We start from the raw sequence: 15314 nt of genomic DNA on the forward strand, positions 1-15314 counted from the left end.
CAAAATCTTCCTACTATTCAATATCATTAGTAGCAAATTCTTTGTGACACACCGGAGTGTAGAGGTTCCTTGTGTAAGTGTCACTGAATAGTTTATGGTGTGACCCACTGAAGAGCATACTTCTGAGCACATGCTCTCTGCAGTCTTAGCACCTCTCAACAAGGGGAGCATGACCCCCTTTCACATATTCCTGAGAATTCCTCTAAAAGCAAGGGACTGTTACTGCTAGGAATATGTCAGCTCCCTCTGATGTGTAAAGTTTAAACTGCTTGGATGACCAAGATTTGATATCTTCTTTCAGAGGCTGGTAGATACTGCATCTAATCCAAGGAAATGGCATTCCACCCTAGAGGGGGTTAGGGAGGCTCCACATGTGAGTGTACAGCCCCCTCTATCTGGATTCAAAATCTCAAATCACAGATAAGCAAACTCTGGTAATATAGCAAAAACTACCAAAATTTCATTTAAAAGGAAAAAAATGTATATTAATATCTAAAACTAGCAATTTAAGTTCTCATCAAAAGAACTTAAAATTTCATATGCTTGAAATGTCAAGTGAGTGTTGTGACCTTTTTTACTGTTTACCGTAAGGACTGAATGAATTTACAACGAGCAGTCAGCAGAGGCAAGCTTTCCTGGATACTATTTCTTCTACTTAAATAACTATCACTAGGAGACAGTAGTAGCTATATAAAGTGGCCTAATTCTGATAATCAAATTGTCCTTAGTTACGGGTAGGAGAAAGAAGTAGATGATCATCCTGTTTGTTTCACAAGTTTCTATAATAATATAGCTATACTAATATACGCATATAATTGTTAAGAGATCATGGTGTGATGGAAAGCCTAGGGCCTTTGGCATTAGGTAAACAGATTAGAAATCTACTTTACCTACTTAATAACCTGTGGTCTTAAGCTAGTCAGTTAATTAGTGTAAGCTTCAAATTCCATATTTATGAAAGAGAATATGAACAGTTACAGTTCATGCATTGCCATGGCAACTTTTTAATAAATATTTTCCTTTATTACCTTCTCTTTTGCTATGAATGTATATATAGATATAAGAAATAAGTGAAATATAACTCAAGACACAGTTCTCACAAAATACAGCCCCAACAACTAATTAACTTTTTTGAATCATTGCTTACATCTATCAGTATTTTTTATTCTTAGAAGTCTGCAAGGCATAAACATATGTTTTAGTAGGTAGACTGGTACTATGTGGAATGAAATTTATGAAGGGTCCATGCATTTTGTTTTTGTTTTATTTTATTTATTTATTTATTTTGAGGAGGAACTCCAGTTAGAACTCTTGTTTTTTATAAAGTCAGTCCCTGTCTACAAGGTAAAGAGGTTTGATTGGACCAAAGCTTGTCACTTCAGCCTTCTATCTTGTGGACTCCTATCCTTGGTGTAGACTCTAGGAGAAGTATCTTTCTTTATTCGTTGTTTCAACTTACCCATCAAAGAAACATAGCAAATGCTCAAAGTACATGGCTTCCTGCCCCTCACTGGGCATCCACACTCTCCCTTCAGCCTTGATCTTTCCTCTTGCAGGTAAAAGCAGAAAAGATGGAGAGAAAAACATGGTGGATTCCTTTCTCCCCGTCTGTGCAAGCCTGCCTCCAAACTGGTGACCGTTGACACTCACCATTTGTGTGAAAGACTTTTTTTAAAAAAACATAATATACTAGATTTGACTAACTAAATCTTGTAGCTTCTGCAGTTTTTTTTTCCCCCAACCTAGTTCTTAGAGGATGTTTCCCCTTCTGAAATGTCTAAACATACTTTGAGCAGAAAGATATTTAAAAATATAACTATACTGCTTCACTAATACCTTAAAAATGTCTGGTGAACTAACCCAGTACATTATACAATGACCAAGTGAGAGTTTTGTGTTTTCATGTCCTGTTTTTCTTTGAAATTATATATCTCAGAAATTAGGCCATTATCTGAACCATTTGTGAAGAACTGGTGAATTATGATACAGGAGTATTGCCACTGAATGTACTGTTTGATTCAGTCAAGCAGGTAATGAACAATGTTGTCAAATTCTCTAATGAGTCATCTAAATTAGGACATAAGCTAAAAGGGGCATCACTCCAGCAGTTTTTTTATCCTAGTGCCATACACATTCTTTGGCAGGAAGGAATGAAAAGCAGCAGCAAACAACTGAAGACTGACCAGGGCACTATAGGGGTTTTGGAACAATTCCTGGGATTGGAAAGTGAAAATGGGCAGCATGTGGAAGAAAATGTCATCTCAGTAGCAGGATTTAAGCGAAGATGACTAAGCTGTTAACAGCATGTATATTCATATTTAATTTTATTGGCTTTTGCCATTAGCCTTTGTAGATCTTTTCTTTTGGGAGGAGGTTGAGATTTTTATTGGAAGGACTTGAGTAGAAGTGGATGGTTAAAATTGAAGTGCACATAATTCTTTCTGGGACTACTTAAATTTTATTGTTTGAAAATACTTTTACTTTCCCCCTTTGGTCAAAAAAATATGCTTAAAATTCTTGTTTCTTCACAAGAAATAATTTTGTTATTCTTAGGTTTGTATTTAGGTATGAGATATTATATGGGCTTCCCATTTAGTTTGTCTAGCAATCCTACCTGTGGTTGGGAGAACTCTCAAGGAAGCTTGGAAGGATATGGATACAATTCTTAAATCATCATATATATTTATAGTTTTATTTTTAAAATAATTTATTAGTCCTCTTAAAGGAATAAATGCTTTTGGCTCAAGATATTACTTATTTTCGTCTCTTATATTTTCTTGTCTCAAATACTGTTCCAAAAAGAACTATCTTAGAATTTAGACTAGAAATCCAAGTTAACTGCCATTTTTATAAGATATTGAAAATTAATTTGAAGATTTACATGTGTCTGCAAACATCAATATGGAGACATGTGAGAATCACCATGAGCATCATCTTTGTACATAGTCTGTACTGAAGTCACACCACCAAGACCAGATAGGAATATAGTTTTGAAAAAGAAAGAATAAAATTTGAAAAGGAAAACATATGACCAGTGTTGCTGGTACCAGGAGAGGATGGAGTACATTCTTGTTTAAGTAAGCTATATCAAGTAGAAGAATTATACAATTTCATTTACCACTCTTTAGCCTCATTTTTATTTCTAACTGGGATATAAGCTCATTTTTATCAATGTAAAAAATTGCTTTGCACCTATTAAGTGGTAGAGATATTGAATATTCAGCTTCATCTTAGTACTGCTTCAAACATCAACACAATCACACAACATTGATTTGTATTTTATAACATTATAATGGAGCCATTGTTTCAACTAGTTTTGGGGACAAGAACAGGCCCATAGTAATAAAGAGATTTTAATGGACCTATTTGGTAAAGAAGAAGCCACCTGCCCTAGCAGAACCGATGTCCCCTCTCTCTCAGCAATTTCAATTTTACAATTATTTTATTTAAAAAGGGAGGATAGTTTGCTCTGGAAAGTTTTTTGTTTCCTTAACATTTTCAAACTTTTCATTGAAATTTGCTATTTTGGTAAAAATAAACAGTGAACCACAGGATATTTGTATATAGTGCTTTGCTTTCAATCACTTACTGGGGAATTACCAGTGGAAAGGAAAATGACAATAGGTGTCTTTCTTGCTTACACTAATTCTGGAGCAGCAAGTTCTGTATTAAATATGTGTGCTATATGGAGTGGAGTCCCCAAAGGACCAGGAGATTTTGGGATCCATTTCCAACTGTGATTGTTTAGAAAGCCAGTCAGTATTTAAAAGGGAGAAAGTAGGTTAGGAAATTAAGAAAAGGGCAGGGAGGCTTTTAATGCACCTATCACCAGAACAGGGTACATTGGACCTGATAGGTAATTTTTTATCCCTCACCTTCCTCCCTCCCCTCTTCTTAATTTTCAATGTCCATTCCACCACTTTATGAACATATATACCCATAGTTTAGCTCTGCTTATAAGTGAGAACATGTGGTATTTATTTTTCCATTTCTGAGATACTTAGGATAATGGTCTCCACTTCCATCCAGTTTGCTGCAAACGACATTATTTCATTCTTTTTATAGCTAAGTAGTACTCCATGGTATATATACTTATATATGCATACACACACACTACATTTTATTTATCCACTCATCAGTTGATGGGCACTAAAGTTGATTCCATATCTTTGCTATTGTGAATTAATTATGCTGTGGTTAACATTCAGGTTCAGGTGTCTTTTTGATATAATGACTTATTTTCCTTTGGGTAAAAGGACTGAAGGGTGGGTCTACATTTAGTTCTTTAAGGAATCTCCATCCTATTTTCCATAGAAGTTATACTAATTTACATTCCCACCAACAGTGTATAAGCATGCTCTTTTCACCACATCTGTGCCAACATCTGTTGTTTTTTGACTTATTTATAACGGCCACTCTGACAAGGGTAAGGTGGTATCTCCTAGTGGTTTTAATTTGCATTTCCCTGATAAGTAGTGATGTTGAACATTTTTTATGTTTCTTGGCCATTTGAGTATCTTCTTTTGAAAAAAAAATCTGTTCATGTCTTTTGCCTACTTTTTGATGGGATTGTCTGTTTTTTTCTTGCTTATTTGTTTGAATTCTTTGTAGCTTCTAAATATTAGTCATTTATCAGATGTATAGTTTGTGAATATTTTTCTCCCATTCTGTAGGCTGTCTAATTACCTTGTTGATTATTTCCTTTTTTCTACAGAATTTTTTTAGTTTAATTAGTCTCATTTATTTATTTTTGTTCTTGCTATATTTGCTTTTGAGTCTTAGTCATAAATTCTTTGCCTAGACCAATGTCCAGAAGAGTTTTTCCTACATTATCTTCTAGAATTTTTATGGTTTCAGGTCTTATATTTAAGTATTTAATCTGTATTGAGTTCATTTTTGTATATGGTAAGAGAGAGTTTCATTCTTCTGCATGTAACTCTCCAATTTTCCTATTACCATTTATTGAATACAGCATCCTTTCCCCAGTGTATGTTTTTGTCTGCTTTGTTGAAAATTGGTTGTAGCTATGTGGTTTTATTTCTGGTTTCTCTATGTTGTTCAATTGATCTATGTGTCTACCTTTATACCAGTATCATGCTGTTTTGTTTACTATAGACCTGTAGTATAATTTGAAGTTCAGTAATATGATACCTCCAGATTTGTTCTTTTTGCTTGGGATTGCTTTGGCTATTCAGGCTCTTTTTTGACTCTATATGAAATTTAGGGTTGTTTTTTCTAGTTCTGTGAAAAATTATGTTGACATTTTGATGGGAATTGCATTGAATCTGTAAATCACTTTTGGCAATATGGATATTCATGACAAACATACAGCCAACATCATACTGAATGGGGAAAAGTTGAAAGGATTTGTCCTAAGAACTGGAACAAGATAAGGATGCTCACTTTTACCACTCGTATTCAACATAGTACTGGAAGCCCTAGCCAGTTGCCAGAGCAATCAGGCAACAGCAATGAATAAAGGGTATCCAAATTGGAAAAGAGGAGAGCAAACTATTCCTGTTTGCCAATGATATGATCTTATATCTAGAAAATCCTAAACACTCCTCCAAAAGATGCCTAGAATTGATAAATTCAGTAAAGTCTCAGGTTAAAAAATTAATGCACACAAATCAGTAGCATTTCTATACACTAACAACAGTCAAGCTGAAAGTCAAATCAATAACTCAATGCCATTTATAATAGCTGCAAAGAAACTAAAATATCCAGGACTATACTTAACCAAGAAAGTGAAAGATCTCTATGAGGAGAACTGTAAAACACTGATGAAAGAAATTGTAGAGGATACAAACAAATGGAAAAACATCCTGTGCTCATGGATTGAAAAAATCAATATTGTCAAAATGTCCATAGTGCCATAACTTGTTTAAATAACATAGACAAACCCAAGAAGACAATAGGGTAAACTTGTTGACATCCAGGTAGTTCTTTGGAGATCTTTTGCAGGCAGGCACATTTGAGCTGCATAATCTGAATTTGAAGATGGGTATTTTCTCATTTTGAACATGTCACGTCAGAAAACCCTGTCTCTTGTCCTGGTTCTTGTATTCTGCTACTGGCCAGCTCTTCAATTCTTACAATAACCCTTTTAGACTTTAGCATCCTTTTGTAAACAGATATAAATACAGATGTTGGCTTAAATGAGCTCTAAAATGTATGTGATCTACCTTAAATATTGCAATTTTCCATTATTTGCCAATCATCTATGAAATTAATAGTAAAAATATTGAGACTATAGAGAAGTTTAGAGGAAGAGAATAGGGATGTAGTAAGGACATTCTGCATTGAACTCTGAATGATAGGAGATCATTCAGGCCATTTCCACACTCCTTTGCCAGGTCACAAAAGTGACAAAAACAAGCCTCCATAGTTCTTTTAGCTAACTTTGAAGAGTCCACAAATAGAAACATAACACTAACAAGTGACCATTATTTATCTCCCATAGATTAGATACTATGGAGCAGTCTCAATCAGCAATCTTTAAAAGGGATATTTAAAGTGAAAGAGAGAATATATAGGCAAAAAACAAGAATAGCAACAGAGAGAGGAATGCAAATAGAAAAGGCAGAACAGTCCACAGGTGCAGCTTCCACTTTAAGAAATACTGAAAAGTAGCCCAAGGAAAGGTAGCAATTGAACACTATGATTTCGAATAGGAAAATATGATGCAAAAAATCAACATTGAAGCCAGGTGTGGTGGTGCTGTGTGAAGGCTGAGGTGGGAATATCGCTTAAGCCCAAGAGTTTGAGGCTACAGTGAGCTATGATCCTGCCACTGCAGTCTAGCCTGGGCAACAGAGCGAGACTCTGTCTCTAAAAACAAAATAAAGAAAGAAAGAAAGAATCAATATTGATGTTTGTACTGCTAATTGTATAAAAGAGGAATTCAGTCAGCTGGATAGACCTAACACAAGTAGGAGTGTCCACTCTTGATGACATCCTGTCAGCATTTGGAAGAATCAGGAAACAAAAATAGCAGCGCTGTAGCAGGGATGTGATGTATGAGTTTAATAAAATACATTTTGGAAATTCTGGAGCATGGGGTGAGAGGAGGTGGTGACAAGAGAAGGGTGAAGATAAAACTGTATTCATAAGAGCATAAAACAAAAGGTATACTTTACATAATTTGTATTCCCTCCATCATATCTCTTTTTCTTTTCCTCCTCATTTTCTTCTCTTTCCAACTCCCTAAGTTTTAATGGTGGTGAGAAGAATGGACAAAAAGACTTTCCCAGGGTTTAGTCAGAGATACATTCCAGTTTCTTTTCCCCCTCACCTCAGATCTTTAATAATTACAATAAAAGTAATTATTTTAAAAAGTTATTTAAAAAGTTGATAAAATAATTACCAACATCTCTTTCAAGAGAATTTGACTTTGGGAAATACAATGTTCTTAGAAATCTTTAGCTATCAGACCAAGGACAACATAAGAAATTGGAGAGAAATATTAGTAAAGTAGTAATGAAATAAGCTACATGGCACAATCTATTTGCTTATATTTTCTCTGGCTCCCCTTCTTAAGGATTTATTGAGAGTATACAGTGATGGGAGCTTTTAAAAAAGGAACTCCTAGGGTCAGAACTATGTATTGCTTTTTTTTTTTTTTTTAGTTGACAAAAGAGTCAGAGTTAGTTCCTACATGCCTGGTTTTGTGCTGAGTAACAAGTAGCTTTGTTATTTTATTTTTCACCACAACACTTTACTCTCCATTCTAAACAAAAATCTGAACAAGTAACATCAGCCTACATTGCTTAAAAACCTTCCTTCTGGGAGATACTGCAGGGCTGGCCCTGGGTTGGACCCAGACCATCCATGTTTATCTCTCTCTCTATTTTTTTTTTTTGCCACATTCTGAGTCCTTAGTATCTTCACATGCTCAGCTTTTCTTCACCTTTATCAAATTTACTGGAAAAAAATCTTTGCTTTCTACTTTCTTTGCTCTCTACTTTCTTTTAAGTAACAAGTGATAAATGAATAATCTTGTAAACAGAACCCTGATAATGATTAACAAGTACTAATAATAACTGCTGCCAGGTGGCTAAGATGCCCAGAAAATTTTTATGGGAATAATAATATTGTTAATAGCTAAAGTTTACTGAGTACTCTCTATGGACCAGGCTCACCACTAAATTCTTTAAAGTTGTCATTTCAATCCTAACAATCTTTTTTGGTGGATTTTTATTACTCCTGTTTTGCAGATGAGAAAAGAGCTTAGTAGATTTAAGAAACTTGCCCAAGATAAATCAGGGCACAGAATTTAAAGACAACCCTATTTTCACTCCAAAATACTTGCATTTTAATATAATTAACATTTTAGTAGTATGATTTTTCTCAGGTATTTTCTGGGGGATTTTTTTAGGCAGTTACTAGATGAAAAATATACTTCATATTAGTTAAATCATTGCCAAGTAATACTCCCATACCAGAGTTTTGTGACAATGCCAATCTCTCCCTTTTCATTTGTCCTCTGAATTCCACCTCTTTATGATGATATAGTATTTCAAGGCAAGTGGAAGAATGGAGACTGTATTATGGATGACCATTATGTTTATAGAACTATATGAAGATCAATTGTGATAAATTCATTTATGTATTCACCAAATATTTGTTGAGAACCCACTATCAGCCAGATATATATCAGAGAAAACAATGGACAAATGCAATGTTTTGCTCAACAATATTACTTTTCAATGAATGGATAGCTGAATAAAATTACTAGGTGTGTAGTGTCCTAACAAATACACTAATGCTATGCAGCTTTTATCTGAATTTTGTGAAATATTATTTATTTGACACTTCAAGAATTTCCTAGAATAACAGCAGAGAAATGATTTACACCTTAGTGGTTAAAGATCAACGTATAATTTGTAACAATTTTGTCTTAAATTTCCTTTAACATTTTCTGAATACCATACCTTTATTCTCAGAAAACATGTGAATGCATGTATAAGACTTTCTCTTCCTCTGAAAAATTCTTTTATTTTCCATCTCTAATTTTTAATTGTAATACTCCAAAATATTCTACTCAGTAATTGACTTAGGATGATGCTTTATGTAAAATAATGAACTTGGTTCTGATCAAGAATGTGTACTATATTTCAATGTGTTTTTTGCACATAAAAAATGCAGTATGTTCTCTCTGAATATCAAATGTGTTCTATGTTATGTGTCTATTTTAATTATTTAACATTAAGAAGTATAAATATACTGTTGTAGAGTATTAATTTATAAAGGTTTGTTTTTATTATATTTATATATGATATATTTCCAAATAATAAAATTTACTATCATGAATAGGGTGTGTCTTGTGTTACTTTAGTATTAGTGGTGATATGTTTTTGTTGATCTACACACACTTTTTCCTCCTTGGGACCAACTATAAGGAAATTGGTGAAGGTTTGGGGTGTTATCCATACCTCTGCATAGACCAAAGCCTATGTGGAGAAAAAAGCCACCTAGGCTAAGCAACTCAACTGATATATAAATATGAAGGTATTTATTTTCAGCTAAAGTATAAAAATAAATGTCATCTTTAGTATTATATTTATTATGGTAACATGACATTATTTAATCAGATTGTTGATTCATTGTCATATTCACGTATGCCTAATTCTGCTGGGGATAGACTCCTTTCTGGTGCAAAGAAAACAAGTGATGGAATTTTCTGAAATGTCTGTACTAAGAGCTGCCTATTAACTGAGAGGCTTCTTTAGCTTTGTAAGCAAGGGATGCCACTTCACCACTTAAAGAACCTGTTTTATTTTTAAAAACAAGAAATTGTGATGCAAAGTATAAATATATTGTAAACCATTGTCGTGGCATTTACTACTTTCTATTATAATTATTTGTTTGCTGGTCCATTTCACCCTTTTTAAGACAAACAGCTCTTCAAAGCCCAAGAGTTGTGTCTCACTTACCTGAATCATCTATAAAAACCTATTTTAATATTGTTTTATGCTCTGCAAGAACAATTTTTCTATCCTAAGACTCTTCAATATGTAATCTGATGTTCTGAGAGCATGCCTGGCATATCTATGAATTGAAAATTGTTTTCTAAATTTTTTATATAAGTAGAAACATCTTTTAAATATTACTTATTACTAAAACTCACATGAAATTTGTTATCCAAAATGATACATAAAGTGATTCCCAGAAATTTCCTCTTCAAGTAAAATAAGATATCTATAACATTTGGAATGATAAGAAAGCATTTGCTAGATTTGGAGGAGACAGAATGAAACATTTGACCAACTATTCTCACATCTAAACTGAATTGTGCTACTGTCTCTGATTTGTGCATTCAGCAAGCATTCATTAAATCTCACTAGGCTACAATCTATATTATGTCCCATTGATGCCAGTTGCATATTATGAGTCAAATATTATCATGTATATCCTGAATAATATGTCATTCTTAAATGACAGCATTTATCTCCTTCTTTAAAAAGAGGCAAATGAAAGCATTCAGTGAAAACCACAAATGATACTATTATCACTTTTATAGTCTGTATTTAAAAGAAATGTGACAACACTGTTTATATTGTACAAATGTCCTTTAGATGAATTGCAAGGAGGACATTTTTATATTCTAATATGTGTGGGATTCACTAGCTGGGATTCATTGATTCATTACCCAAATTTTCATTCCAGGTCCTCCAGGCCCTCCAGGTGGTCTGAGAATAGAAGACATCAGAGCCACTTCTGTGGGACTTACTTGGAGCCGTGGCTCAGACAATCATAGTCCTATCTCCAAATACACTATCCAGACCAAGACTATTCTTTCAGATGACTGGAAAGATGCAAAGACAGGTGAGTTTTATTTGTCTTCTGTGTCGCTACATGTTTTCAAAATGAATCTATTTTATCAAAAGCAAAAATCTGGAAGTTTTTAGAATTTCCTTATCTAAATGTTTTCTTTCTTAAAATGTTTTCTTTCTTAAAACAGTTTTCTTTTGGTATCCTAGTCCTTTGGTTGTGAAGAAAACTACATGGAACTTAAACATTTAAACATTTTAAAGCTATAGGGGAAGCAGCATCATGTCTAAATCAACCTATTATGGAAAGCAGAGACCTCCTGGGTTTCTTATTTGAGCAGCGTATAACTATAAGATTTACTGGCAAAAATTCATTGGGAAGTCTTTTTTGGAGGGGGCAAATGGCACTTATAACAAATTATTTATCACTGCTTTTATACAATTATATAGGTACTATAGTTCTGCATTTTTATAAAGCTACAATGATCATAAATATGAAATTAAGCATCCAAATCATACTGTCATAACCCTTTACTTTATGAGAATGATTTCACTTGGTTTGAATCTCCTCAAAACAGATTTTTAAAGTAGTTTTGTATCTTTCAAACCTTTTCTTTTCTTATATTAGTATTTTCTAAAAGTTGATCTGGAAAAAAGAGTTAAATGTTAAGTGGGTACTTCCCTTTTTCTATAACTGTAACTTGCCATTTCTCAAGACTAGCCCATAATATCACATATTTGTGTATTTTACCCTGTAACATCAAAGAATATTGTAGATCCTATTGATAAAATAACCTGTTTATGTTTGTCAATTTTAACAATATTTTTAAATAAACTTTTGGTTGCCAAAATTTCTTTAAGATGTGTAGAGAAAAGGCATAGAAACATCTGTTCAGTTGTCACTAAAGGGGGAGAAAGACACAAGTGGTGCATAAAATGTTTCTCCCTTGTAAAAACTAAAAAAATAATTACTCCTGTGTCTCAAACCTGCTCTCATTTTAGCTTTATTGTAACATAATCGAATTTATTTGTTTCTCTCAGTAAGATGCTTTAATTTAGATTTAGTTCTTTTGAGTATTTCTTTCCTTCAAGGAAAATGAAGCAAACAGAAACTTGAAGACTATTGCAAGCATTTAGGATATATTGTAGTATCAAGAGATTCTCCACATAAGAGTACAAAGTTCCAATGTATTAGAAACAAGTGAAACATTTCTATTACATTATGTTTATAGTTTTAAGAATTATCTAAAAATGTTCTTAGCAAAATTAGACCATCTGAAACATAATTTTAAAAACCTTTTAGATATTTGATAAACCTGAAACATGAGCAATTTCTGCTTTTCTGAAGAAAATGAAAACTAATGATGATTAAACTATAGATAATATTAGACGTCTAGCAACACTGAAATAAACAAATGGTTAAAATTTTGTTTGGCTTTGAAAAAAATATACTAACTGTAGTCATTTTTATTCATTACTTAGATATGATTACTATGTAGCTCAATTAAAATATGCTTCTCATTAAAAAAAAATTCTATTGGAAAGTAAATTCCATGAAGGAACTATGTACTTCTCTATCTTTAACACCTACATAAGGGCCCATAGTGCTTATTTATTAAATATAATAAATACTGAGCTTCCACTGTACACTAGAACCTATTGTAGATGCTGGATATACAGCTGAGCTGCAGTGAAAAATTAGAGGACTAAAACACACAAAAAACAAAGAAAAACCCCTGCCTTCAAAGAGCTTACATTCTAGTTGGAGAGTTGCCAATAAACAATTAAAACATGTAGTAAGTCATGTGGTGATGCATACCAAAGAGAAACAACAGAAAAGAGGAATTGGAAGGTGGGAGTTGTATTTTAAATAGGTACTTCTGATATTAGTCCAGCCACTCCTGCTTTCTTATGGTTCCTGGTTCTTGTTTACATGATCTATCTTTTCCAATTCTTACTTTGAACCTATTTGTATCTTCGAATCTAAAGTACGTTTTTTTCATTGACAGTATATATCCAATCTGATAGTCTTTGCTCTTTGATCGAATTCTTTAACCCATTAACAGTTAATTATTGATATAGTTGGATTTATAGCTGCCATTGTAATTTTTCTTTGTAAATGTTTCACTTTGAGTTTCTTTATTTCTTCTTTCCTACTTTCTTTTGGATTAAATGAGCATTTTAGTATAACATTTTAATTCCTTTAATGATATTTACCATACATGTGTGTGTTTCTACACACACAAACACACACATATTGCTGCAGCACAGGGGTGGGGAACCTGCTGCCTTGGGACCACGTGTGGACTTCTGGATCCTGGATTGCAGCCTTTCGACTAAATCCCAGCTTTTACAGGACAAATCATAAAATAAACATATGTAAATCAAACTATTGAGTGTAAATAGCTTAATCCCATGAGCTATACTCTACACTTGCTCTGCAGGAAGGTTGAACTGGTTTTTATTCCTACCACTAGTATATGAGTGTCTGTTCTGCCATATTTTGACCTAGTATTTAGTATCATGTTTTCACATCTTTGCTAAAGTTTTAGATTTAAAAAAATGGAAACCCCCTAGGTTTATTATAGAATATTATTATTATTTTTGCCTTTTTGTGGCTTCACTTTTGTAGTTCTCATTTTAAATATGAATTTCTGGATTTGTATGAGGCTACATTCATATTTCCCTTAGAAAGGGATGAATGAATCACATCTTCTGGCATGCCAGAGCACAGTTTGCTTTTCTTGTGCTGCAGGAATGTTTCCACACCGATGGCTCCTTCCCGAGTTCTGCCAGGTGATCTATGGTTGGGTCTAAGGCTTGTAGCATAAGTCAGTGTGTTTGAGCCAGTGAGAAGCCTCTAAATGCTTATTTCTATTCTACACAGATCTGCTGTTTTACTTAAAACTTCTGGATGAGTAATCCTCTCTTGGTAGTTTCCAATATTTGGGTTTTAGATTGAAATGGAGGGTAATAAAGGTTCTGATTGTATTTAGATCTTATGATATACCAGGATTCACTAAGGCAACTTCCAAAAGTCTAGAATAGAGGGGATTATACTGACTGGAGGTATTCTTGGCACAGTCAGCTTATTAGTTGTGAAGGCATTCTGGCTATTTCTGTAGCTTCTCAGACCACTTGTCAGTTTGGTATCACTTTAGGATTTCCAGGCGACTAAAACACTATGAATGATTGGCCTTAGGACACCCATGAGGCTTGCTTCTCTTTTTCTCAAAGAATAACCAGAAACTTTTTGTTCTGAACCTTAGGGCCTCAGGGTATTTGTAAATAGATCTGTGGATAACTGCTCATGACTTGCTGTTAACTTAGACATTCTCAAAAGTGTGTTTGGCCTAAGTACTCAAGTAAGGAATATGGTCTCCTCCTGCTTTATATCCCTTTGCTTTAAATTTACACTCAAAAACAAAACCAATATTTAAATACCTATCTTGTTAGTACACACTATTTTAGTTTTTTATAGAGAGCTATCTCTGACAGGCATTATACAGTTAAGATCTGATTTTTAATGCTGAGATTATTCATAGACAGACATTCACAACTAACAGGTATGGTGCACACTATCTGGGTGAGGGACACACTTATAATTTTGACTCAGACTGTACAAAAGTAATTCATGTTATCAAAACGTTTGTACCCCTATAATATTCTGAACAACAAAAAATGGAAAAACTATATATATATATATATATATATATATATATATATATATATAATACTTTTTTTTTAATGGCCTGACTCAGAATTGACAGGGTTAAAAATCAGGTCTAGAACAGCACTTGCCTCTGTTATGCAAAGTACTTTCCTCTCTTTCTGACCCCAGGAATAACAAACAGGTTGTAAGGAACTTGGCTAAAGAGAGAGGACATAATGTCCCTCTGCTCCTGACTATTCTCCATCTGGCTTTGGGCATGAACTTGGTTCCAAAGCAAAGCTCACTTCTGCAGGGAGCAGGCATCTGTGCCCAAACTGTTTATGTGGGTAGTTTTGGGGACAAGAGAAAAGAACAAAAAGAATCCAATAGTTTCTATCAGGGCTGAAGGGTTAGGAGAAGATTGTACAAGTCTATTTGTTAATGAAGGCATTTTGAGCTCAGGAATAAAACAAAAATATGTATTAAAGGTAAAACCATGTTAAAACAAACATATGTGGTAGCAATGGAAGAGAGAAATCAGAAAGTATCAACTCAGAGTTGAAAAGAATGGAAGAGACCTTAAGAGGATGGAGAAAAGTTTGCTCTCTGCTTTAGACAGGGCAGGATAAGCTAAGGGCTGAATATAGACATAAGAGCCATAGAATATTGGCTATTTTGTAGTGAGGGCAAGGTGAAGGAGTGCCCTCCTTCTCTTTCATCAGTAACATGTTAGATTCAGGGATGAAGGAGACACTAAAATGATTGCTGCACATAGGCTGTGCTTCTTACATTGAGACATGGCTCTAAATAAACACAAACATTTTTAATTGTATTTTATATATATATATACATATATATATATATGTATATATTTACAAATATTTATTGAG

General features: G+C 33.6%; 1 protein-coding gene across 7 annotated transcripts in view; it reads left to right on the plus strand.

The window, feature by feature from the left end:
* CNTN1 (contactin 1) overlaps positions 1-15314 on the plus strand; it is a 340010-nt gene that overhangs the window by 264094 nt on the left and 60602 nt on the right. For 4 of the 7 annotated variants that reach the window (XM_076007181.1, XM_076007180.1, XM_076007183.1 and 1 more), the window contains one exon: positions 10669-10827. In XM_076007181.1, the coding sequence (XP_075863296.1) occupies positions 10669-10827 (159 nt within the window). The other 3 variants (XM_076007185.1, XM_076007184.1, XM_012788699.3) reach the window with 1 other exon arrangement.

This window comes from Microcebus murinus, chromosome 10 (genome assembly GCF_040939455.1).
Source record: "Microcebus murinus isolate Inina chromosome 10, M.murinus_Inina_mat1.0, whole genome shotgun sequence".
Classification (NCBI taxonomy): domain Eukaryota; kingdom Metazoa; phylum Chordata; class Mammalia; order Primates; family Cheirogaleidae; genus Microcebus; species Microcebus murinus.